Source organism: Aythya ferina (genome assembly GCF_964211825.1).
Source record: "Aythya ferina genome assembly, chromosome: 3".
NCBI classification, from domain to species: Eukaryota; Metazoa; Chordata; class Aves; order Anseriformes; family Anatidae; genus Aythya; species Aythya ferina.
In genome coordinates, this window is record NC_140298.1 from 5,803,693 (window position 1) to 5,830,327 (window position 26,635).

The 26,635-nt window shown below is 37.7% G+C and overlaps 1 protein-coding gene across 6 annotated transcripts in view; it reads left to right on the plus strand.

Moving 5' to 3' along the window:
- Nucleotides 1-26,635, plus strand: part of PLCB1 (phospholipase C beta 1) — a 376,017-nt gene that overhangs the window by 305,594 nt on the left and 43,788 nt on the right. For all 6 annotated transcript variants that reach the window (XM_084513180.1, XM_084513181.1, XM_084513182.1 and 3 more), the window contains exons 27-31: nt 180-360; nt 2,509-2,585; nt 2,698-2,787; nt 5,061-5,118; nt 6,160-6,246. In XM_084513180.1, coding sequence (XP_084369306.1) covers nt 180-360; nt 2,509-2,585; nt 2,698-2,787; nt 5,061-5,118; nt 6,160-6,246 — 493 coding nt within the window. The remainder of the gene's footprint in view (nt 1-179; nt 361-2,508; nt 2,586-2,697; nt 2,788-5,060; nt 5,119-6,159; nt 6,247-26,635) is intronic.

Below are 26,635 nucleotides of genomic sequence, written 5' to 3' on the forward strand. Positions count from 1 at the left end.
AGATTAAATTAGTGGATTTGCCATAGCTAAAATCATCTTCTTCCTGTATATGCGGTGCCGAGAAACTTATTTGATGGACTACATGTAACCAGCTACCTTAAAAACAGGGTTTAAATACGGGGCAGAGCATGCATACCTAGTGACTTGGAGCTGGTGTGTGTGTGTGTGTGTCTTTGCAGATCTGAAACAGGCAGCCCAGACCACAGTTCTTCAACTATTGAACAAGAATTAGCTGCACTCGACTCTGAAATGACCCAGAAGCTAGTCGAGCTGAAGGAGAAGCAGCAACAGCAGCTGCTAAATCTCCGACAGGAACAGTATTACAGTGAAAAGTACCAGAAACGAGAGCACATTAAGCTGGTACGTTTATGGCATCTGCTTTTCTTTAGTGGTCTCTGGGTTAGTAATGAAAGCAGTGTGATGTTAGAACGAAGTGGGGCTTCCTTGCAGTTGGAGTCCATTTCATATCTTGATTCCCATGTGGTCCACTGCTACTTCAAGGGGTTGTTGTGCCACTTTGTCACTAACACTTCTAACATACTTGGAGGGCTTTGGATAGAAGGCAGAAAGGCAACAGATTTATTATTAACGCTACGGCACTGAGTCCTTACCTCTAGTTACATATGTCTAAGTTTTCTGCAGCTTTTAGTTGATGTTCCCATTTTGTTCTGCCACTTAAATGTACAATACTCAAGTAGGCAGTATTAACTGGAAATAAATTCAAACAGCATGAAAATAAATAAATGAAAATAGCTTCAAACATTCCCCAGGGCACAGAGTTTTGCCAAACGGCGTTCCTACTGCAGACGAATGCTTTCAGGGGATGCAGGACATAATCTGTGTATGGTGAAGAAATAGTTTGCATGCATCAGTCCCAGCTACTTTGTTTTTACAGCTGGAGTTTGGCTGACAACTGCAGCAAGATCATAGCCCTCTGAGCTGCAATAGAGGAGCTTGGGCAGATGGCAGCTGATGCTGATGGATGTTCTCAGGCAGAAGAGAACATTTTTAAAAGGGTGTTATGGGAGTGCAAACTGTTTCTCAACTCCAGACAATCCTGTCTCACAATTTTTTTCTATTATATGATGTTTTACCTCATTGCTGGTGTCTGAAGTGATTTGTCTGTTCTGTCCTGCCATCCAAAAAGCAGGGCAGAAGAGTGATATGAATTTAAATCGCTCAGCAAGGCCTTTTCACAAATTCATTCCCATGGATCGTAGCACAGAACTGCGGCTCCCAAGCGGTGCTGTTTATCATCAGTTGTACATGAACCATATCAGTGTTACGCAGCAGGAGCAGCTCCAGCAGGAGTGCGTGGACACGGTTACCTGTGCCGCAGGGGTACAGTAACAATTGTTGGCTGCATCTCAGGGATTTTACTTTTTATAAGAACAAAATGTTGCGGACCCACATAGTTGGGATGATGTTGTAAGTTAATTTCTCATTCCAAAATAGGAAATGGCTTTTCCCAAAGCCAAGTCCCATTTTGTGCTTTGTCCAGTTAGGTAGTGTCATGATAAATTCATTTTTTAACACAGAACATTCAGACAGTTTTCCTTCTGAGTTATGCTGGAATTAAGATTTGTTCCACATAAAATCTGCCTTGCAGAGGAGAGATTGTTTCTGATTTCTTTCAGAGGAGAGCCTATTCTTAGTATTTTTCTTCTTTTATCTAAGGAAAGAAAAGCTGGATGAGCCTAGCTAGGCATTATTATCCATTTTCTTGTTCATCATCCTGAGAAGATTATTTAATAGAATCTAGCTTAAACCATAGGCACGATCAAATGAAATTGGCCCCATTTCCCACTTTAATTCACCATTCATTGAACTTGAACAGAGGCCCAGTCCATGCATCCTCATCCGTCAGCATCACAACTACAAGCATGGTTTTGTTAACAGCTTCAGCTCAAATGAGATTGGACCCAGCACAGCACATGAAATTTCACACCAACAACTATGATATTCTGAATCCAGTGATGTGTGATCAGGATACAGCTTAACTTTCTTAGCTATCATGCATGAATGTTTGTCCACCTGACCACACTGAAATCCAGGCTGCTCCATGTAATAGTACTCTGTGCAAGAGGAATGTTTTCAGCACTCACAGAGAACCTTGAAGTGAACAAGAATTCAGCTTGTAATTCATATTGCACAAGTTCAGTTTGTGATCATTTATGAATTATCACAGATATTCTCATTTATAGCAAGAGTAAAATCTAAGAAAAATCTTTTGATTTTACATTTAATTTTCTCAGAGTACATCACCTTGATGTACAGAGAAGTCATAGTTTCTATGTAAGTTGGACTTAGACAAGTCTGCCTGGAGTCCGCAAGTTAAGAATGTGTTTGCACTAATAAGAATGTTTACTTGCTTTTGATCATAGATAATTAATCAGGGAATGGTTTAACAGTTTCACATGTTTAACATGGATGTTTGAGGAAACTTAGATGAATGTTTGATGTTTTGCTGAAAATGCGTATTTCTGTTTCTTGGAATTCTTTTTTTAGCTTATTCAGAAGTTGACAGATGTAGCAGAGGAATGTCAGAACAGCCAGCTAAAGAAACTGAAAGAAACGTGTGAAAAGTAAGGTGCTATTCCCCTTATAATTGATTACATCTCCTTGTGGCGTTTTTCATTTAGATACATTTTGAACTTGCCTTTTTTTTTTTTTTTTTTTTTTTTTTTTACACTTTAGAGAAAAGAAAGAGTTGAAGAAAAAAATGGACAAGAAGAGGCAGGAGAAGATCACAGAAGCAAAATCCAAGGATAAAAATCAAATGGAAGAGTAAGTGTATCCCTTGATCTATATCCTTATATGTTGTGAAGAGAGACATTTTTCACAACTGGAAAATCAAAGAAGGGTCTCAACCCTAAATACAAGGCAGCTTTTAGTCAGACTGTAATACCTCACCAGAGCAGTGGAGTCCTTCTTACTTCTGCTGATACTAATTTAATTTCCTGGGACAAATCTAATCTCCTGTTCTGCAAGCATTGATAGTCTGGGTCAGCTGCAAAGGTGCTGATGGGGATGTATGGGGACATGCCTATGAGTGTCATGACAATGATTCACCAAGACGCTGTTAATCCAAATGCTATTCTTTTATGTATGGCTATAAATAGACTTAGTAACTTCAATTCCTGCAGGGTTTGATTTCACTGTAACTTTTTTTTTTTTAGTTGTGAGTTATCTTTTCTTCTTAACTCTGTTAAAGCTGCTGTCTAAAAGAAATAGCAGCAACACACTGGAAGGTTTACTCTACTTTTGTGATAAATTCCGCTCAGATGCTGTGCTACTGACTCTCCTCCAGTAACAATTTAATTCAGTGTACAGTTACTTCTGGTGGAAGAGAAAGGAGAACTGAGCTCTGTGGGTGCCGTTTCTGTGAACAGGGACAGTAATATTAATTTCATTTATGCACAACCAGACAATACAAAGTTATGGAGTTATGCAAGTGCCCAAAGGCACAGTGTCTAGGTTTGTTTTTCCTTCTTCATTTGTTTTCACAAGCAGCTCGAAAAGAAAATGGAACATTTTAATCTTTCACTGTTTGCTGGGATATCTTTTTATACCAGTCTTTATTTTAGTAACACTTAAGAACAGTTAAAATACAGGAGAAATAACAACAACAACAAAATCCTTCATATCTGAATTTTACTATGTGAGTAAGACACAATTATGTTGGGTAAAAAGATGTATATAAATTTTGGAGCCTCTCCATACAATCTGTTTGTTTGGCAACACTGAAAGAGGGTCACACACTCACACAATGAACTGCATCAGATAATTTAAGAAACGTATAAACATCGTAAAAAAAAAAAAAAAAAAAACCATAACAAAATTAGAATAATTTATTATGAAAAGGGGAGAAATAATATGGTAAGGGCTGATAAAATGTATTAGAAAAAAATAGTCATTACAAAAATATAGCAGTAAAATCAATTGCAATAGGAAATGATTTGCTGGCTGAGAGGTAAATGAGATGCTAGTGAGAAAGGCTCAGGAACAGACAAGTAAAAATTCGTTTTTGTTTTTATTTTTTCCTCATCTTTCCCAAGGGCTTTCTTTTGCCAGGCTTTTCAGAAAACCCTTGGGAAAGGTAAGATGGGAACCAAATGGGAAACTCAGCTTTCTTCTATCAAGTGATGCAGTTTGTCCTCACTTTTGCAGTGGAACAGGGAGTTGTGAGACCTTCTGTAAAATCCCACTTGAGTCATCTATGCTAGGCTGTTGTTTATTTAAAGCTTTTCTTATGAAAATTTGAAAAAAAAAAAAAAAAAAAAAAAAAAAAAAAAAAAAACAGATAGAGAATGTCATATTGTTCTTGCTTAAGTTTTCTAATTCTACCTGTGCCCAGGGATTGTGTAACTACCAAAAACCATCAGATTTTAATGCCACCTCAGTAGCTTGCAATTCACTGTTCTTAGGCAATTAGATTTTAGAGTACTGTCCTGAATCTGGTCAACTCCAGCATCCACAGAATGTAATTTTATGTGCATTTATTCCTTTGAGGCATCTTGTCATTTGACCAAAAGTTACCTAATAGCTGTCTCACTGAGCCACTTTGAGTACTTCTTCCAAGTTCAGCTTTCTGTAGTTTACACAGCAAAGCTGAGGACTGAAGTTGAGCCCTTTGTTGGAGTTTTGCCATCATCTCTGAGATGTTCCCAGCATCATCTACACAGACAGAGATAATTTCAGTAATATGTAAGTGCCACAATGTGGCAGTGTGCACCTACTGACGGTTGTGTGCTCTCCTAGGCTGACATTTGGGCCCTAAGGAATGCTGCCATCACTTTGAAGATGCGACAATACCCTGTGGGAAAAGACTAGCATGAAAGAGCAGAGGAGTTGTTGTGGTACGGGGAAATCAGAACCCTTCATATGGCAATGATGCCACCTGTTATAAAAGGCACTTCCAGGAAGCCACTAAATGTTAAGTTAGGCTGATCCATAAGTTCAAAACATCGCCTTACTCATTCTGTAGGGAGTTGGGGAGGATTAAAATATATTGGTATGATCTTATTGACTACAATAACTTGTTGATTGCTTCTCCCCAGAGAGAAGACTGAAATGATTCGATCATATATCCAGGAGGTGGTACAGTACATAAAAAGGGTACGTCAGGCCATATGTTTATTTTTCATTTTGGGATAGAAAATGTCAGCTTTCATGTTTTAGGTCATTTTACACAACAGATTCCAAGCTTCTGTGTAAAGACTCCACAAGTGCAGATTTTTAAAAGATGCAGTGTGGGCTCCTATTGATATTCCACTAAAAGAAAAACTGGAATTTCAGACAGATCTTGTTAAGTGTTAGTGTTTGGGAGTGGGAGATAGTAATGGGAACATATTTTAATAAAGTTGTGATTTTATCTTTGAATATCCTGTGTTTTTTCATGAAACATGTACTCTATGATGTTTTTTAAATACTGAGGATTTTTTAATTGTGTGTGTGTGCTTGGTGTTTCATGAATGTAAAGATTTCATAAGAAACTCTTAAAGTCTATAAACAATCTTAGAGTAAAATTTAACCATAAATACATTTGTACAGTTATCAGAAAACAAAAAAGCATTCTGGGAGTTCTATAAATACAAGTCAAGTCAAAGAAATTCACTTCAGGTGTTGGTATTTCTGTAGCTATACATAGTTTATGCCATGGTGAAAGTGCTCACCACAATACTTTGCTTTGGGGAATTATTATAAAATTTTTGCCACTATTGAATTTACTCTTAATTTCAGTGCAGAAGAGTTCAATTCAAATGTTGTCCTATTTTTGCTCACAGATTCCTTGGTTCAGGAATCAGCATAAAGAATTAGCAAATTAAATATCACAGAATCACAGAATGGCTGAGGTTGTCAGGGACCTCTGAATATCATCTAGTCCAACCCCCCTTCTGAGCAGGATCACTATGCTCAGTTCTTGTTGGAGTCAGGCACATGCTTGAGTGCTGTATTAAATGAGGCCTAAAATTGATCAGCATGTCTGTTTAGGACTCTAGGATGCAAATACTTTTCTTCTGGGAGCACGATCCATCTTGCACATCTCATACAGTAAAAGTTAGAGCAAAATAACGTAATAAAAGTTCTGCCAGTGAAGGTGTGGGAAAGGGAGAATACGTAGTTTTTGAAACAGGATTCTCTGCTGTTTTCTTACAGCTAGAAGATGCTCAGAGTAAAAGACAGGAGAAACTGGTAGAAAAACATAAGGAGATTCGTCAGCAAATACTGGATGAAAAACCCAAGGTAAAGACTTTTGAACAATACTTTAAAATGTCTTTCAGGAAAGAAAGTGTTGTATAGAATATGTAGATTGATATTTAAACATGATAATGTAGCATTTTAGCTATATAACTTAGTACACAGGATGAAAAAAATATCAAGTAGCAGCCTAGTACAGAGCAGCACCTCAAGTTAGGTGTCATATGATTTGGTTTATTTTTCAGTACTCATATCACAGTGTTAAAAAGTTTTTAGTGTAAATGGTGCTTCTGACCAGCAGAGTGTGCTCTTCACTCTATTGTGCTTTAGCAGTACAAAAACAAAACACAGTTTACATTGAAACGAAAGAGATATCTTTTTAGCATGCTTGTCTCAGATATTTGTGATAATTGATAAAGATATATTTTGTGGAAAACAATGAGCGTTTTCATAATGTTAGTGCTTAATGCTCTATATTGCTTGTTGGATTTCCCCTGTTCAATTTTGTGCACTGTATCTGCATGCAGTGTTCTGAAATACATTTTTTGATCCGAAATATATAATATATAATAATCGGGGCTAACTCCCACTCCTGGTTAAGTTGGTGGTCGTTTTGCCACTGACTTCAGTGGAGAAGATTTGGATTCATCTTTTGTACATGCTTCTTCCACAGGAAGAGCTAGGTAACTGTGTAATCAGACTGTTGTATGGAGACCTATTTTCAGCGGAGTTCATATCCAAGTATAATTCTCCACAGCGCATTGTGTCATCTCTGCTTTCATTTTTTTCTGCACTCACTCAAATATGTGCTCTAGGCTTCATTTTTAATTTCTTGTCTGTGTCTACAGTCCTAATGTTTATGTGCTTGTATTCCAGTTTAAATATTTGGTATTGGTTGTCACCTAATCAATGTTGTCATGTCATTTTTGTCAAAGATCAAGAGAATAAATTAAGCTAAGATCTGAATAGCTAGAAACTTAAAATTGTTTAGAAAAAAAAAAAAGTTTGTGTTTCTGATTTTCTACTTTCATTTTAAAAGCCATGTTTATAATTAACCTGGAACTTTTCAATGTTATGGCATCTGAGTCTAAAGGCACGAAAAATAGTATGGTTTGTATTTGATACCTTAGGATCATGAGCTTCTCAGGCATGTGAACCAGAAAATGGAATTTAAATGTTGAACGTATTTCAAAGAATATTAGTACTTCTAACCTCAGCTTTTCACAGATACTTGGACACATAATTACTTTTCTGTGTGTGTCCTCTTTTCTCTCTCTCTCTTTTTTTTTTTTTTTTTTTTTTTTTTTTTTAATTTATTGATTCACTAATAACTAGCATACCTGCAGTCAGAATTTGTCATTCAGGACTTGTGTTGCGTTTTGAAAGATTGGACTGGACTGGTAGCATGAGACTCTTCAGCTGTCCATGTGCCAAGCATTAGATCATGGCACAGAGCAGCTCCAGATCCCTTGCCTTCCCCTGCATCTGGCCATCAGTTAAAGCACTGCAGTAATCAGCGCTCCTGTCAGTGCTCTCGATTTCTCCCGAGAAAACCCTCTACAGTAATGTGCCTTACAGGGCCTGGCTGCATTTTCTTTCCTTTCCCACCTACTGAAATGGGCAGACTTTACTGAATTTATGATGGTATGTGCTTTTTGCTGGCATGAGAGGATTTAAGCAAAACATAATTACTCATTTTATTAAGTAGCTTTGTATTTTTTTCTTCATGTTCATATTTCATATCCATATTTGCTTCATAAGTTTCCCTAGTGACAGGGCGTATGATATAAAATAGATCAAATGCTTTCCTAGCTGAGAACCACCAATGTATTTTATGCATACAGTAGCCTTTCTAGGAGAAGCTTTTTAAATAGGCTGGTCTCCGGTGTTTCAGTGTCAAAACGCCCACTAAAATTTATGCTAGCTGTGTCAAAGGGGTTTTCTGGCAGTATCAACAACCCCTAAACAAAAAGTTTAATATATGAGGGAAAGAATTTTTAGTATTTTTACAATAATTCCATTGGAGACAAATTTGCCATCATCAATCACTTTCATTTGGTTATTTATTACTGACTCAGAATTTGTTGTGCTATGGCTTTGTGCACAGAGCTCTGTCATAGCCAGGAAGAATATCGTTTCACAAAGTGTTGGCAACAGACTGCCATACCAGTGAGATTATTTTTTTATTTTTCTTTTTTTAAGTATGCGTTTGCAGCCTCCTTTGTTGCGGTGTGTGTAGGCCACCAGAGGAAAACTTGCCTTTCAGTGCTGACATTTAAGGCAACAGCTTTTAGAAACTGCACAAACTTGATGCAAATCAGTTCCCTGTACCGGAGGCAGAGGGCTCACTTTTTGTTTAATTTTAAAATATCATGTGTTTAGATAAAAGTACTTGGAGCTGATTCACACCCTGAAACTTTGCCTCTCTTTCATATATATAATTTCTTTCTAATGTTTAGATGTGAGACTGTTTTGTAAGTTTCATTTGCAGGGCTATTATAGAAAAAGATATATATTTTTTTTTTCTCTTGGAAGAGTTGGAGACTTTGCTTCCTGAATGGATACTGTTAGGCAAAAGTTTGGAAGTAATTCTTGTGGTCCTGCTGAAAACAGTGTAATACTGACTTTAATGGGCCTGAAATGTTTTTCTGTGTATATGTAAGTAATGAGGGTATCTTTATGACAAACTAGCCTCTGATGCTGTAGAAACTAGAAACTGAGTATTAGCATCAAATCTGTGTGTGTATATGTGGTAACAAGGCAACCAGTCCCACAGCCATGTTTGGAAAGGGATAAATACCATTTAATTAGTAAGTCAAATGCTGACTGACCACAGGTTAAAAAATTTCTAGCTTGAGTGCCATTGTAGTGAAAGCACAGTGAAAACAAAGTTCAAATGCTGTCATGCCACTGTCTTATTCCTAACAGCAGCATTGCTAAGCAAGGCATATGTATTTTTTTCTCCTTTTCTTTTCTTTTCTCCTCTGTATTTATGTTATCTACTTGCAGCTTTATTATCAGCAACAGCTTGTAGTTATTTTCTCCCCCATTCAAATTCTTTGTCTTCTTCCCTTAGTCATTAATACACATTAAGCTTGTCCTGTCCTTATCATCTTCCCCTTGGGCATCTTCTCTACATACTGTGGAGGCTGCTGTAGAAACACAGCTCTTTACACTGCAGTATTGAATTCTGTGCGTTAGAGCAGTGTGTGATTTTAGATTCTTCTCTACAGCATGTCTGGCACTCGCTATCTAGGCACAAGGCGGTGCATTGAGGATGGGCATGCATCTCAATTTCTTTGTCCTTGACAGCCTGTGCATCAAATTAAACATAAATCAGGTGCATTTCCTTCCCCCGACCCTTGCCTCCAATTTCATTGTAATTACAAAAATCAATACACATGAGGCATGACAAGAAATTAATTATTTTTCTGAGAATCGACTGAGTTACAGTAAATAGACCTGAGCCTCCACTAATTGAAACCAATGAGACTTTTGTTACTAAGGCTCATGGGCCAGAGATACACTTGAAAGTCAACACAGTAGGTGAGACTCCATAGCTCTTGAAGTCTGCCCCAGGTCCCCATTGCATTAGCTGGACACTTTTGGCTTCAGGGAACCACGTTTTTCCAACCTAAGCTGTCAAGAGAGATGTAGGGCATGTGGTTCCTAGTTTTGTAGCCCATGTTCATGTTTCTGCTCACGCTTGCCCTTCTGCTCACAACCCCAGCTTAGCCAAGTCCTGCCACATGGCGTGGGCTCTTCCGGCAATGTGGAAGATGGCACAGTTCAGGGTAAAGCTTTGTCTGTGGAAAAGGCCACAACAGGGCTGTAACAGAGCCACAAGCTGTGCAAACTTCCTCCTAAGTGTTGCCTCTCTGTGGTCTTTGAAATGAATGAAGACGGTATAGCCCTAAGGTAGGGCATAAGGTAGAAAGTGCCCTTTTCCCCTCAGAAAATATAACGACAACAGTTGTTTAGAATTATGAATTGGTTTTTGATAACGGAAAATAAAAACATCTGATGCACGCTAGCTCACTTTCAAAGGACACACATTTATCATCTCACAATTTGACGTGCATTATTAATTGCGCACAATGGGAGCTGACACTTCTATATCCAATCAATAATGAATATTAGCATTGTACTTGAAAAATTTATGGGGACATAAAATGACACGTATTCAGGTTACAGAACAAATTAAGAGATGCTTATCCTTTACAACAGTAAGTCTCTTACAGCTGCGGTGTCTTCTTTTTGTTACATTGGGCTGGAAAGGACCTCCAAGGCCTTTAATCTTGGGGCTAGCTGTTTTTACAATCATGTATCATGGAAGCCTGTGAATGAAAACCTGCTGGACAGTGGCTCCTTCCTTCTGAATGTTATTTAAATGAAGATATTTGAAAACTGGTGAATGATTTCATAGATTTCAGACGGATTTCTTACAATGCCTAAGTGATATTTGATCTTTGCGATGGTGGCACCTTGTCATATATGCTTTAGATAAAACTCGGTGTCCGTCTTCATGCAGATGATGTCGTTGTGTGAAATGGAGCTGTTGCTGACAGCAGGGTCAGCAGAACCTCTAACTTTTGAAAGAAGTCAAATAGAGCAAATGTATTTCACAGCACTTTTAGATTTGATTTCAGTTAACCTCAGAGCTTGGAGCCACTCTATTAGCTCATCTGGAAGAGAACAGTTCTTAGGAACTTTGATGACTATTCCAGTGTCATTTCAGCTCACTGCATAATTCACAGTAACAATGCACTGTCCACCAAAATCCCTTTTTTATCCTTTACACCTCTGTAAGAAGCCAAACTGTCTTTTGGGCTAGCTGCACTTCAATTCAAACCTTTCCAAATGCATTCCTGTTCAACCATAGGCGATTATTCAAGAATTTCGGAGAAGGCGTTTGGAGAGAAAGGTTATTTCAGTTTAGCAGGTTTCATGGGACTTTGCACTTCATGGATTTGGTTTAGGTAAAAGCGATTTCTTCTGTTAATTCATTCACTTTAAGCACCTCCAAAGTTTAAAAGGAAATGTCTCTTGAATCTATGGCTGCTGAGCTAAAATGATTTATGGCAGTATCTGCCAAAAAAAAAAAAAAAGCACAGAATTAAAAGAATTGAAAATAATTTGCTGTTTGTTTCACTGCTCAGCTTTGGGTTTTCGTGCTTGTATATTCATCAGAGGGGAATAATAAAATGCTTTTCTGCCTCATTAAATGGGCAACAGCATGGAGAAATGAATGGAATTTACTTAACCTCAGCGAACAAGAAATATTTAAAAGGAATGTTTTTAAATGAAAATTTCTAGACTGAGATTTCCAAATCTCCCTATGAGTTGATCTTTAAGGATCTGGCATCTTCCCATTTTCAGTCCAGAGATTGCATTTAAATTGAAGGATGCAGCTTTCATGGACTATGCACTTGAGGACCTTAGCACTTTGCTCAGCACCTCTCAGCATCAGGTCCTAAGTGACAATCAGTCTAATTTATCTAACAAGCTTTGAGTGGCTTAAGCCCTGATATTTCTTCAAATGCTTTATTACTGTGATTGTTAGGCAGCTCACGGCTGCAGAGTATTCTTTTGCGAAACTAGGGTTGTCTCCTTTTTTCTGTTTCTCCCAGTGGATGAATGCACTTACTTTAGGTCTGTAAACTGAGTGGTAAATAATCTCACTTCACTCATTAAAATGAAATAGGCTGACCTTTATCTTATGCCAATTTTATACCAATAAAACTCCCTTAACTTCTATGAAGTGACTAGCTCATCACTAGGCCTGAGATCAAAAGACTTCAGTCCAAATAACAGAATGCTCTAAGGAATATTTGAAAATAAGACCTTGTTTGCCTGTTTATGTTTTTCTCTTCACAAACCCACATTTTTAATGATTGTTTATTTTTCCACCAAAATAAATATTGTAGTGTGAGCGATGAACATCAGGTCACAAAAGATACATCCAACAATTTAAGGTGATATTTTCCGTGTTAATTAAATGTCTGCCGGTATTGGTCTTGCAGATACACGTGTCTTGGGAACACTCAGGAATACTAACATTCCAATCCAGAGCATCACATTTCCAGTGCGACTGTGCAAAATGCTTTTTAAATTTAAATTAATTTTAAATTATAATATTAAAGAAAAATGTTAAAACCGATTGTAGAATGCAAATATGAAGCAGCATTCTAATGGAAAGAGACAAAATAGAAGAATTTCAGATTGCTATTTGTTGATAGGGAGTGGCATTCCTCACAAAAATCGTTCTACTGGAAACCAGAGAAAATCTTGGGTGTCATATGGAGCTTAAAAAAAAAAAAAAAAAAAAAAAAAGGACAAGTTATTTCTTAGCTTCCACTAGTATAAATAAAAAGGAACATTATGAAACTAGCAGAGGCACTGGTGATTTAAAATGGCATGACTGAAGGCAGAGTATGGTCCATAATGGAGGTCATGTGGCAGACAGATTTGATTTGTGAGGGTACTGTGATTTTTTATTTTTTATTTTTTTAAGAAAAGTGATTTCAGAGTCCAGCTACCATCTGTGAGTAAAGGCGTTCACTGAATATTTTATCTTAAAGGCACAAATTTGAGACTTCTTCCTGGGCAAAAGAAACCTCACAGGCTTTTTCTTTCCCAGTTTGCACAAGAGATTGTGTTCTTATTTTATCCATCTCAGATAAGCTCATGTCTCAAACCACTCTGGTCAATTAGCCTTCCTGACAGACCATAGAAAGCCGAACTCCAACGCAGAGCTCAGCCTGCTGTTCCCTGCCACTCCCCAGTGATGTCCAGCTTGGCACGGTACTGCCCATCACTGGGAGAGGTCCCCGCTGCAAGGAACTCCCATCTGGCTGGAGGGAAGGCAAAAGTAATTCCTCGTACCCGAAGCCAGATGCAGTGTCCCCCAGATTCCCTCCTCTCCTCAGCAGAAACTGCAGCAGCACCCAAAACAGTCCAGTTTGGGGACAGTGCAGAGATGCATATTTGGGAGATCTCTCTCAGCTTTCAGAGAGGCATCCAGCTTTGCATCTACCAATGACCACAGCAGCACAGGGCAGCATATGGCATCCATGTTGTTCCTTCAGGGCAAGATGCACACCTTTACCACCTCTGTGGCTTCTGTAATATCATAGAAATGTTGGATGGGAAGACAAATCAGCCCAACTGAGTATGAATAATAAGCAATGAATGTGCTGTTATTTACCATTAAGCAGATTAAAAAGATGTCTTGTCCTCCCCCCTCCCTCTTTGTAACAGTGCTGCAGTGATCATCCATCAAAATGACAGAGCAGCCCATGTTTTCTCGCCGTTAGGGACGTTGTTTCAGAACACCATCACCATGTGCAAACAAAAACTTGTTAAAAGCAGGAAAATGGCTTGCATTTGCACAGTAACTGATTTAACGATATTATAATGGTCTTAGATGCTTAATTTGAGTTAGAAAGCAGTTCAGTCAAAGGGAGAGAAAGGAAGTCATAAATTGCCATGCAAATGATCAGTTTTGTAATAAATAGCAAAAAATAAAAATTATCTTTTCTCTCTTGGTAGCATAAATTGCTGAAGTAGACCTAACTTCTGATTTTAACATTAGTGTATGGTTAATTCTTCTTAAAGGAAGTGAATTTCTCATGCAGAGAAGAGCACAGTGTGTTTTACCATCGATTAAAGAGAAAACCAGGAACAAGATGTGAAAAGTGAATGTCTAGCTTCTTTCTGCAAAGTCAAGTTCAGGTTGATAACATCCTAGACAGAGCACCTTGTCTCTGCAGAAGATGCTCTTCAGTGTACTGCAGGTAGTTGAGGATAACAAGAAAACACCAGCCCGCAGTGAATAGTGTAGCATTAAAAGCCCCTTATCTGTTCTCTGTAGCCTCTCAAAGCACTTTGCTCTGCAGTATCCTGTTCTCTGCTCTACAGCAGTGTGCGTCTGTGCAGCTGTCACTCAGTAACCTGCACCCCTGTGACCCACGGCTGTACGCTCTTTGGTTCTGCGTTTGCTGCTTCGCACAGCAAAAATTTCCCAGAGGGTGGGTGACAGCAAGGTAGCAACCACCTTTGAGGAAAAAGAGCACGGAGCTAACTTGTGTGTTAACAATGTTATCTCTGAAGAAAAAGCTGAAAATTATGAAAAAATAAATAAATAAGAGGACAGAGACTGCAAACGTTTGGTGTCAGAATCTGTAGCTTAGGATCTGTCCAATATTTAAACCTGACAAGATAAGTTGCTACTAGAAAAATAGTTGTGATTCTGCAAAGGCAAGTGTTTTCCATGCTAAACTGAAGTGAGGAACGGGGCACCAACAAGTTGCTGACTCCTCTTCACCTTTTTCTATGCTGTTCTAGTGCTCTATGTAATATATAGTAAATATATGTATAGTGCGTGTATGTGTGTATATATATGTAGTCTAAATAATATAGTCTATAGAAAATGCATCGTGACCCACGCAAAATTCCAATATAGTGCTTTATGTAGCATCTTAAACACATCTTCATCACTCTATGTCAGGGTCAGAGTGAACAACAAATACCACAAAGGCAGATACTTATGCTCTTGTATATAACTCTATTCATCACTGAACAACAGCAGCAACATACTAGTTAATTATCAGACCTTCAGTACAACATGACAAATGATAAGAGATTGAGTCTGACAGAGCTAATGCAAAAACGTTAAAAGAAATATTAATGCTTACTATGTAAACTCATTAGAGAGATGCTTTAAAATGCATGAAGTGGGGAAAAAATATGCTCCTTAATGAACAGAGCTATGAAATCACTGGTCCTGCAAAGATTGTAGTGTGTGCTTAGTTTTGCATATGCAAATGGCTTTTTAAGACGTTGCTTATATCTCTGTGCAGAATCAGACTGCAAAACAGAGCCATTAATGAAAATACTGCTGCATTTCTGTCCATGAGGTAGTAGTACTCATTGCAGTACGTATTAAATATACAGGTTGCTCTTTGTGCAACCATGACAAGGTGGGTGCCAAGCTTATCTTATTTACGGTGAGGTTTCAGGATGATAGATATATTAGTAGAAACGGTAACAGAAATATCAAAAATAAGAGTTTCAAAGGAATACATTGATTAAAAGACTATTTAGAATGATGATGAAAACAATGGGAAATATTTTGTTGTTTTTAGAAACAAAAAGCCCTGCAACAACAAAAGGTGGTTGCTTTCAGATACATTATCTTCCCCAGCAGTTTGAGAGTACTGAGTCTAGTAGGGGAAGAAAATCTTGTAAATCATCTGGAAGGGAGAGAGAAAGTGCTCTCCCAGCCATAGTGGCAGGGAATCCTGCAGCTCAGACATGCCAACCTGTACTTCCCTTGCAATGTGGGTGCAGCTTTCAGGGTTCTGGCAGCCGTCCTTAGCAGCAAAAGAGCTGGGGAGGCAGACAAGTGAGCTGCTCCAAGCCTCCTTGTTCTCTAGGACGATTACTTTTCATTGCATTTCTCCTGTGACTCATTTCCAACAAATCAGCATTTTCTGACAGAAATGCACTAGTTGTGGGTGCTAGTATATAGGTTTAACTATCGTGACTCAGTACATTTCCTTTTATTCAGCCCTTTGATGGCAGAAAGAGGTTCTTGCCAAGAGATTGTAGAGTGTGACTAAGCACATAAACTACAGCTATGAACCTGTAAATGATCTCTTTTATGGAGTCCCAGAGATTTGAAAGCTTTGTGTGGAGTAAGTGCATGTGTCTGGGAAGAGGAAGCCTAATCCAGAGGTGGTTAGGTGTGGAGCCTGGCTCAAGGATGCTCAAGAAGGCTTTTAAACACTTGTGGCATTGGCCTTTCCAAGGATCCAGAGATTGTTTGTAGGAAAATGATTGTGACAATGGTGAAAGTTGACAATTTTGAATCCTACCACTACCCCACCCCCCCCAAAAAAAAAAAAAAAAAAAAAAAATCAGAGTTTTGATGATCATCTAATGGAAAAAAAAACCTTTCAAAGCTGCTGAATATGGGCCAGGAAGTCATAGCCCTGGTTCATTTTGAATTTCATTGAATTAAGAATAAAACAATCTTTAGTTCATGATTTCAACATGAATAAGTGCAAACATTTTGTATCAAAGTCCTTCCTTGTATATATACATATTTTTAACTTTGGGACCTGATCAGCTATTCATAGAGCCCTATTCATTTATTCATTGTTCAAAGGCAGTCTCCAGCAGTATTCTACATTTCCTTTGATTTCTTTCACTCCTTTCTTAAAGCAAAGGTGACTGCTGGCAAGCAATTATACACCACTTTTGGTGAAACAAATACCCTTGATTTATAAATCAGGGAAGCCGACTAAACCTTGCTTGGCAACAGAAACAGACTTCAATTAAGATGAGATAAAAACAGGAAAGCTAATTTCTGTGATACAGTGATGTTGCCCTCCCCCCCCCCTTTTTTTAAAAAAACATATGCTCTGCAAATACATATCATAGAACAAACAAAATGCATATAGTAATGTACAAATATCCTATAGCAGAATATAACAGTAACATCTTACAGTGCATCTGATATCCATTCGCACTGAAATTCACGTCTTCAAAGCCCTGGGAACAATGAGGCATTACGATAACTGTAGGCAGCCTGCATATAATTTACATCAATGTAAGCTCCTCTTGAGTGGTTCTTTAGCTGGAGCAGGCTGTGCTCCAGCCCTGCTGTTCTGACGGAGCAAACAGGCCCACTGTTTTGTGATCTGAGAGTGCGATCTCTGGTCTGCTACAGGAAAAATCAGATTATCTGCAACATGCATTTTCCGAAGGTTAATATATGAAGCATTGCTTGTGAGTCAGTTTGTTACCTGTAAACTCACTAACCCCCTTCTGGCTGCTATGAATTTTAGCCAAAGAGAAATTATAACAGATTTTAAATGGAGTAGGTATAGTCAATTTGTTTACTATATTCTTGACTATGTGTTTGAGTCTGTGTATGTCTAATCGTAAATATTTGTAATGCGTGCATATATGTGTATGCACACTAGATATATTAAGAACATGCATGTGCTGTGTTTATAGAGATTCATTTGATAAATCTATTATGGATGCATCTGTTAAAGTACTTACTCATAGCCTCGTAGGATATAAAATACATTATTACAAAATAATGATTTTTAAACTATCATGATCACCTTTCTGTTAATTGCAGTCTGATTCAACAGCCAAGGTTGTTATTATTTTTTTTTTTCCTTCTGAAAAGACAATATATGAAGACTATGGAGAAAGAATTTTCTTCACCCAGTGGGAGCCTTCATTGGCAGCAAATGCAGGCAAAAGGAATGAGGAGAGGGACCTCAGGAATGTGTTGATGGGAGTTAAAGGTGTAAAGCCACATTGATCTGGTTTGATCCACCCTGGAGAAGAAAACCCACAGCAGTAAACATTATTCATACTTTTCACAGCTTAAGAAGGAGCCTGTGCTTGAACATGTCCAGGGTAGCAGCTGATTAGCAATTCTGTAGAAAACTTAGGACTAACCATCCAGCTCCAGTGCTTAAATTAGAAAACATAAATAGCCTTTATCCTTGCTTATCTGTATAAAAGTTCTGTACCACTCCTGAATTTTTAGAGGTCTGTTAGGTTAAGCACATTTGCGATTATGATGTATTTAGGTAATAAAGGGTATATAAATGCAAATTAGATAATAATTAGACATAGGAAAAAATCATGAGAAAAGTAGAAAAGCAGCTAGTTTCATTGTGAACTACCTGCTAGCTAAACTCTCTTTTTCAGCAGTCTCTGTGTAAATTGCAATAACTGTTCACTCCAAGGAGAAAGTCTTTGCAGTGCCTGAGCAACTACCTGTTCCTGAATAGTCTCACACAGAAAGTGCTGAAACATTTATTTTCTCACCCCAAAGATTAACACATTGGACATAATCGCAGATTGCAAACCAGAGAGATGGATTGGCAGGGGAAGTGACAAGTGAAGCATCAAAACGTCATCATGCTCTAATTATGTGCATGGCATCCCAATTTATGCATAGATTCTTCCATTATGGAATAAATATGTATCTCTGGAGCTACGTAAACCATACTGCTTAACACCAGTTTCTCACATACTTATTTTTTCACTCCTGATTTTTATGAATGCCTAGTTTGATAGTTTGAAAACAAGCATTCTTTTTCTTCCAATCCCTTTCCTTTTCTATTTTTCTAATTGGAAATGTTTTTTGTCATTTGCTTTCATGTGTACTGATCTGGCATAGCTGCTTCCTGGGATTATCTGGGTGCCCTAACCTCCCTACCTGCCTCTCCTCGTGTGGGAGATGGGGAGAGCTCTTTCAGTGCAAACTATTTCTATCAACATTCAGATTAATGTTGATAGTTTCACAGTTTGAAATTCTTTAGTATATTGATATTTACAGTAGTAAAACACATTTTTTTGTTCTTATGTTGAGCTTTTTTTCTCTTATATTCCGATAGTCAATTTTTGTCCATGTAGACAAGATACGCTAGCCTTCTTAATGCCCTAATTATGTTGTTGCTGTATACCCGCCAGAACTTGCTTGTTCATATAGTTGTGTAAGTGTGTTCGCAGGCTAATGGAGGTCTGGTGGTGATCTGAATGCCTGCATTTTTCTTTGATTGTTATCTTTTGCTGAAGGGCTGTGTCCTAAAATTTTCTGTCTTATACGCCCACAGAGTACATCTGCTACATAATTAGCACCTTGACTGCTATGCAGTTGTCATTACTACTTATCTGGTTAGCCCCTTCCCTAACCCGTTTTAGTCATATAGTCATATCCTTCCATAGATTGTTGTATTGAAAAAAAAAAAAAAAACAAAAACAAAAAAAGTTACTTTCCAGCTCACAAAATACAGATTTTTTTATTATTTTTTTTTACATTTAGAGTTTATAACATATTGTGGCAAAAGGCTCCAACATCTTGTGTTGATTTGTTATGTTCATTGTCTGCCTTGCATAGTTACTCACTGTGTAGAGGGCACTCATGAACGTCCTCTCTGGGGTGACTTAGAGCTTGTTTTCCTGATGGTAAAGGGTGTTGCACAGCTTCTGCTAAAAGCAGTGTTCTCCATTAAGTTTTATGATAGCTTTTCAGGTCAAGGCTTCTGTTTCTCCTTCAGATATCTGTGCAAAGTTATTGTTAATGCATAAGCCTGTGACAACATGCAATATTAATACGCAGTGTAAAAGTATAATTGTATTATATTATGTGAATTGTAACAACTTGGCCTTCTGTTCTGTGTGAAAAGCTGCCTTCAGAGCATTAGCTGATCCCACTTCTTCTATTGCCTTTCTAGATTTATGTTTCCCTGAAGTACCTTGGTTAGGATCATCTTTACAGTTCTGTGCAATATACTATTATTGCTCCATATGAACCATAATTTAACCTTTTTAAATACTCCAGTTTCCCCTCCCAGGGGTGGCCTGTCAAAACAGATAAGAGTCTCCCACTTCTTCCACAGTATTCCTCAGTTAGCTCTTTCAATCCTATTTGCAGCTGTTCATGCTCTTCGTGTTTTAGCCTGTCACTCACATGTGAGTCCTTCATACCTAAAACATAACATACTTTTGGTAAGAGCGCATGTAAAGGCTACAGTGCTGGCTATTAGTTACTACAAGTGTGGCTCTTGAGACACTGGCTATCAGGGGAGCCTTCCCACAGTACGGACTGTATTGGTCGTGTCAGGCTTCCCTTCACAGCTCAGGAGGTATGAAAGCAATATCCAGCACCAGTTACACAGTGTATGTTTCTTGCTTATTTCACTTAATAGCATTTAGAAATGTTTTAACTACTCAGCATCTACCATTTTAGTTATGTATGTTTTTAATATGCACTTAGGTGTGGGCTTTTGAGACATTCTTTGTGTTATGAACATGTTAATTTCTAAAGAAGCAGAACTTCTAACCCATTTTTAATGGTCTCTTAACTACCATTTAACCCACCATTCAATCACACGCTCTCCCCCTTCTTTTTGTGTGTTGTAGTTCCCCTCTGGTGCAGAAAAAAAAAATTGGAAATGTTGTCCTTGACGTCCCTCCATCTCCTTAATTCCACTGGAATTGCTTACTGCTTGAGTTTGCTTGTCGTTGGGTTTGTTTGTTTGTTTGTTTTTCATCATTCTTAGCCATTAGTAAAAACAAAAAACTGTTCCTTGGGGGTGACATTTGGGGTTTATTTCTGTAGAGCTGTGTCCAGCTGTAGCTTTAATCCATAGAAGTGTTGCATATCAATATTTATATTAATATTTAGGGTCAGGTTTTGGTCTGAATAGAAAGTCACCCTTTTGAGGGGCTATCCAGTGAACAAACTCAGCAAGATGAGGTTGTTCCCTTTGTCCTTTTTCTACTAACTCTGTAGACATTTCTTTCCAGTCCATTTTCTTCAAGAATTGTGCATCCTTTGGCTTGCACTTTCTCATTCTCATTCTCAGGACATTGTTGGAGGCGTTAGACAGTCACGGTGCAGCAATGAGGCTCAGTGTTGCTGTGCGTATACCTCCGTCTTGTTCACAGGGCTCAAATCAGCTTGAGCTTTCTCTGGACATTAGCCCATCAGATAAGCATTTTCTCTTCTCTGCTGCCAGAAGTCAGGCTTTCCCAGTTTCCACTTTTTCCTTGTTCTTCCCCAACTTGTACTTTTTCATTGCCAACCCCTCTTGGCAACTCAAGATGATGCGTAGTTGAATAGTCTTTCTATGTTGTTGCAAAAGAAAGGCCCCATTAACTGGTTTGCTTTCACCTCTGTCACAATTTAACAGCAAACAAATTTAAATGGTTTCCAGGGTGTTCTTGGCTATTGCAGATGGTCTGTCTGGCCATCCAGGGGACATCTGCACAGGCAATACTAGTTTTCCAAATAATGGTAATAAGAACTTAAGAAACATGTGAGGTGCCACAGGCCAAGTAATGTGCCTAAAGAAAAGCTGCTGGAAGGAGGTGACTTGTATAGCCAGCACTTAGCTGGCAACATTTGCTCCTGGTTTTGATATTTTTACATAGAATAATGTATTGCCTGTTCAAATTTCTTTGGAGATAAGAGATTGAATTGAATTACCAATTAAGAACAATAATTTTCAATCTGGTATCTTGTCTTTATGTGATATTATGGGACTTACATATTTAATTGTTTAGGCTACTATACCTAAAAACATCCAGCATATCAAATCAGTTTTGTTTATTTGTTTTAGGATAGCTGAACAGTTGGGATTATTTAAGCTGATAATTTGTTTTTTTAGCACATACATCTAAGGGTATGGTGTATAGTTCACCATGTAGATCCTTATAGGGTCAGAAGATTAAATATAACATTCATTTTCCTGATGAATTGATCAGTGCATACAGACCTTTAGAGATGCTAACTAGGTAAAGGTAAAATTATAAACATGAATGCCATTTATAAAGCACTTCAGTGAGTTACGCCCTTTTGAAAATGTTACCTATAATGACATCCAGATGTCTACATGCAGTATTATCACATATATTTTACTAGATGTTGAATATTCACCCTTTTTTATATGGTAGAAGTTCATTTGCTGCCATAAACAGAAGACAACTGTGGGCTGTAATCATTCCATTCTGCATTTCTAGGAGGTTTTATTTAATTTTATTCAGTGACTGAAAACAAACAAACAAACAACAACAAAAAAAGACACTGTATTTTTTTTTTATTTTTTTATTTTTTTTTCCCCAATCCTCATTGCGGTGACATTGATAGACGTTGTCAGTGTCTTTGAGGAAAATTATTGTTACTTTTCTTGGTTTTCAGTACCAGTGATTGTTTCAGCATCCTTTCTTGAAAATAATTACCATTGTATCATTAGAGCTGGATTAAGTTTCAGCACAACGCTAGTATTCCACTTGCTTATGTTTTTTTGGACCTCGATCGCTACAGATACACAGAAGTGTAGTGCATTCTGAAGTTCATTTGTTAAAGTTTGATGCTGCTGTTAACTAGCAGTACAAAAGGGTACTGTTACCCAGGGAGTATTTTGTTCCTTTCAGGTTTTGCTACTTTTGCACAGATCTGTGCAAATGAGATAAATAATATTTTCAGAATGGACCAAATGGGATTCTCTATAGATTTTTTCTGCTTGTTTTCAAGATTTTTACTTTTCTGTATTTCTGCACTGTTTCTGATCAGTTATATTGGAAGTCTGATTTATTTGTGAGTTAAAGGGGGCATGATGATGTAAAGAATATTTGAAGGGCAGTAGGTGCAGAACTGGAGGTGACACTCATCTCTTCTAAATCAGGATATCTACAAGAAACCTGTCTACTGGTGTTCAAGTCCTCTGAGAGAACCAAGTTATTCTAGGAGGGATTCACCTAACCCACTTCATATGTCTGCTCTGCGAGCAGATTTACATAGAACTCCAACGAGATCACAATAGGACCCATCCTATATATTTTGATTTAAAATTATATTGAGCATGTAGGTGTTAAATAGTGTTATCAGAACCAGCTCAAACCTCTCTAATTAAGGAGACAGGCAATATATTTATTAAGGAAAGGATAAATTGAGATTAACTCCTCTGACAGGTGTGAAACTTCCTTCTAAAAACCAATCTTTTTAGAACAGTTCTTGGGTTTAAATTATCTGTTAAAAATGGAATGGCTTTTTAAAACATAACAGTGCCTTATTATAGCTGTTTATTTCCTCTAAATGAATTCATTAACACTAGATTGTTGTACTTTAAAACTTTTCTATAAACCCTGTTAAGCCTTTTACAGAGTCTCTCTAGTCCCATCTGTCCTCTTTCTAAATGGCCTCCTATGCCTACCCCTCTGTGAATGAGGTACAATGCTGTCCTCAGGGAATTTCCTTTCTTTCCAAATGGATGGACAGCAAGCAAATGAAACAGCATCTTCATTCAAGCAGCCTAAGGTTTTAGGCCTGTATAAGAAACAGAAGGAAGGCAAACATTGCAAAAAATATATTAGCTTTATTCGAAAATATTCTTCAGCTTCCAGGAAAGATGAAATATCAAGAATAGAAGGAAGAAAACAGTAGGGGTTTATCAGAGAACAAGAGTATGGGCAGTTTGGGGGTGATGGTATGGAAAGGAATGCTTAGAGATGCAGGAAGAAGACATAATTTAGGAGACATAATCAGCTGCTTTGTTGCCTGGCAATACAAAGCAGTGCCAATATGCTCTGAGTATTTTATGCTGTTCCAGAGGAGCTTAAATTACCCCAAGAATACTGGTGGATGGGAAGTTGGAGTTTAAAGATTTACGATTTACACTGCATGCCTTCAAATCAAAAGAAATAACAATTTACCACTCTGTTTGAATTCCTCATTTAATTTTTATATACAACAATTTTAATAATGAAAAAGAAAAGAGGAAAAATTTTAAAAGATAAGATCAAATGTTTTAAACTTGGATCTCATTAATTTAGGACTGTTGTTTGGAAAGTGTAAAATTTAAAAACATAAATTCAGACTTTAATCATGAGCTTAAATTAAAGCAACCCTTTTTAAAGAGTGAAAATTAACCGCTAGTAACCACTCATCTACAGAGACAAGAACTGAATTTTACATTGCTTATCACCAGCTAAATTTTTTGTGTTTTTAAGATTACTATGGGAAGAATTATTCCACTTGCAGAAAATGCCCTTTGATATATTGATATGTATCCTGACAGACAGACAGAGGCTTGTGCTACAAATATAGTTTTTATCTGTTCACAGCTGAGTTTTCCCATTAGCCGTTTCTATTGCATATCTTCAGCATGGTGCAGTTAAGTGTTTTTATCATTTGAGATATCTCACTACCATGCAAAAATTACTTGAGTTTGAATCTAAGAAGATTGGAGAGTGGCTAAGTAAGAAAGAGTATGTTTTGTTTTGAAGGAGATGTGTCAAATTTCATCTTTTTGCTTATTGTGTGCACAACTTAAAACTGGAGGTATGCATACAAGCTTGTATTTCCTGTTTCACTGTTTAATGCAATAAGAACAAAAAGTTGAGTTTCTGTTGCTCAGCATCTGCTTGGCCGCCCAAACTGGCTTAAGTAGCTTGTACTCAGACAAGAAGAAACACAGAAAAAATTCAACTGCACTCTTCCTCCATGGAAAATTAGGTAGCATTGCTTTACTGACAAAGGCAAAAGCAGGGGTGTAAAAGTATGAAACAGCACGTTCTCTGTACACACAGTTGCTGTCTCCAGAGACCTGTGAGAGTTTCAGTTCCCAGACAGAATCAGGCCCGCCCTGGGAACAGCTCGCAGTGAGGTGCACAGCTGGGCAGAGGCTAAGGCAGTGCGTTGGACAGCGCTGGTACCTGGCCCTGCCAGGACACAAAGTAAGGTCATTCCCCTTTCCTCACAAGGACAAATGTTACTGCTTCCCTGAGCACTTTCACAGAGATGATACAACACCCTAGATCACAGCTGATGGTAAATGACAAGTATGAGAGGGGAGGGAAGCATTTTATAGCTGGGTGATCAAGGTGAAACCTGCCTGGCACTCACGCTTCAAGGGAAGCAGTCACAGTGCTTTCAAGTCCCCAAGAACAGTTTCACAGACACTGGAGAGACAAAACAAGAGGAATTTTGAAGTAGTGCTTTTGACTTAAAAAGCTTACATAGATGAAAATACATGGTAGACAGACCATGATTTTTAACTCTGGAATTCCTTCTGTAACCATGTCAGTGACAGGAAAAAACTGTGCTTTCTAGCATGTGCTGATCTTCCCCATTTGCCTTCATTCATTACTGCCCTTTAGTTTGGGGACTTGCTTGTAGACTCTCTGACCTGTGCTTTGCTTCAAGCATGTGCTTCCAGAGACTAGTTTTGATTGTGATCTTATTCTACTCTCAACCATTTCCAAATTGGGCGCTGTTTGAAATTACTATTTCTTGGCTATAGGGCTTCAGGCATATTTTTTTTCTTCTGGCATACTCCTCACTATAACCCTAAAAGCACATCTAGACTTGTGGTCAAGAGTGCAGTTCTGAAAAGAGCTGGCATCAGGCTTGACAACTTTGAAGCAGTTGATCATTTGAGTTAATAATTGGTGAACAGCTCTGTTTAGCTGCAATAAGATTAACAGAGTGATGCCATGAAGTATATGTCCAAGCAAAGGTTTTGGATACCACAGATTTTTGTGCTCCTGTGACTTAATTTAGACATTCCATGCGGCACTTTAAAATAAAGAATTCTCCAGTGCACCATTATGGAAACAGTTTCTCTTGGTCTTTGGCCAATATTATACTAAGTGATTGCTTTTAAGGACATGTATTGTAGTCACCGCCTAGAAAAAGGAGTTCAGCCTTAATAGAATGATTGTGTAAAATTTCAACAACACTTTAAATATTTATACTTTCCAATTTCTGATTTGTGCTCTATTCCTTAAATAAAGAGCTGTCCTGAATATGATCCATCCAGCTCTTCCAAAAAAGTCCAACACCAAAACAGAGCGCTAACACAAACAAAACTGTCAATTGTATTACTATCCCTAGTTTATCCAGTTCCATACTATTTAAGACCTTTTTCCCATTTGTGATTGCTTAGTGATTGTTTCAAACCACAGCTGACTGATAAAGTTAATGATATTTCCTAACATGCTCTGCACCTCTGAGAATGTGATTAAAATATAATGTCTAATGCCCATCAAGTAACCTCAAATTATCATTGCTATCTTTATTCTGAACTCAAATGTAGCAAAACAGAGCAATGAAAGTCAGAACTACACTTTTGAATCCTAAACGCAGGTGGGATTTTAAGAATAAAAGGTTTCGTTTGCATCAGGTTTACAGCCAGCAGTCTTTGTTAAAGGTCATCAGAAATAATTCAAGTCTGCTGGATTAGTTTTGCCATTATTTACTATAAATGTCTGGGGCAAATTAAAAAAATTTTGGAATAATTATTCCACTCAAATTTAATGAAGTTTTTATCCAATCTACTTCTATTTTCTCCATGATGAAAATTTTAATCTTCCATCATTACAGAATTTGAAAGGAATATATGGAGTGCTTATTTGCTGGAGGAATGTGACAGAATTATCTTTCTCCTCTGTGTTGTCTAAAGCAAGGCACCACACCAACAGATGTTTTCTGCAGCAGTAATAATTGAAGTGAGGGTGTATTTGAGCTTTTCTCATACTTTCTTCATACATGGCAGGCTTTCTTTTTTAGTGCGGTGGACACCTGTGAGTCCCTTAAAACCACCTGCTGTCAGTGGGGAGTGAGTGACAAAAGCTGTCGTACTGCACTTGGTCAGTTGCAGATGTTGTTATTATTCAACATAAATCTGTTGGTATAGCCCCTATCTAAACATGGAGCTACAATGCACAAAAAGCAGTTGCAAATTGCTGTTTGAAGGACCTAGAGAGCAAGCAAGTCTGGCTTTTACTAAATTTATCTCTTCCTAAAGTCAGACTTGCCAAAAGAAACACTTTTTCTTTTAAGTATCCTTAACATAACCATAACAACTTGTGTTTTCTATGAAAGATAATTAAT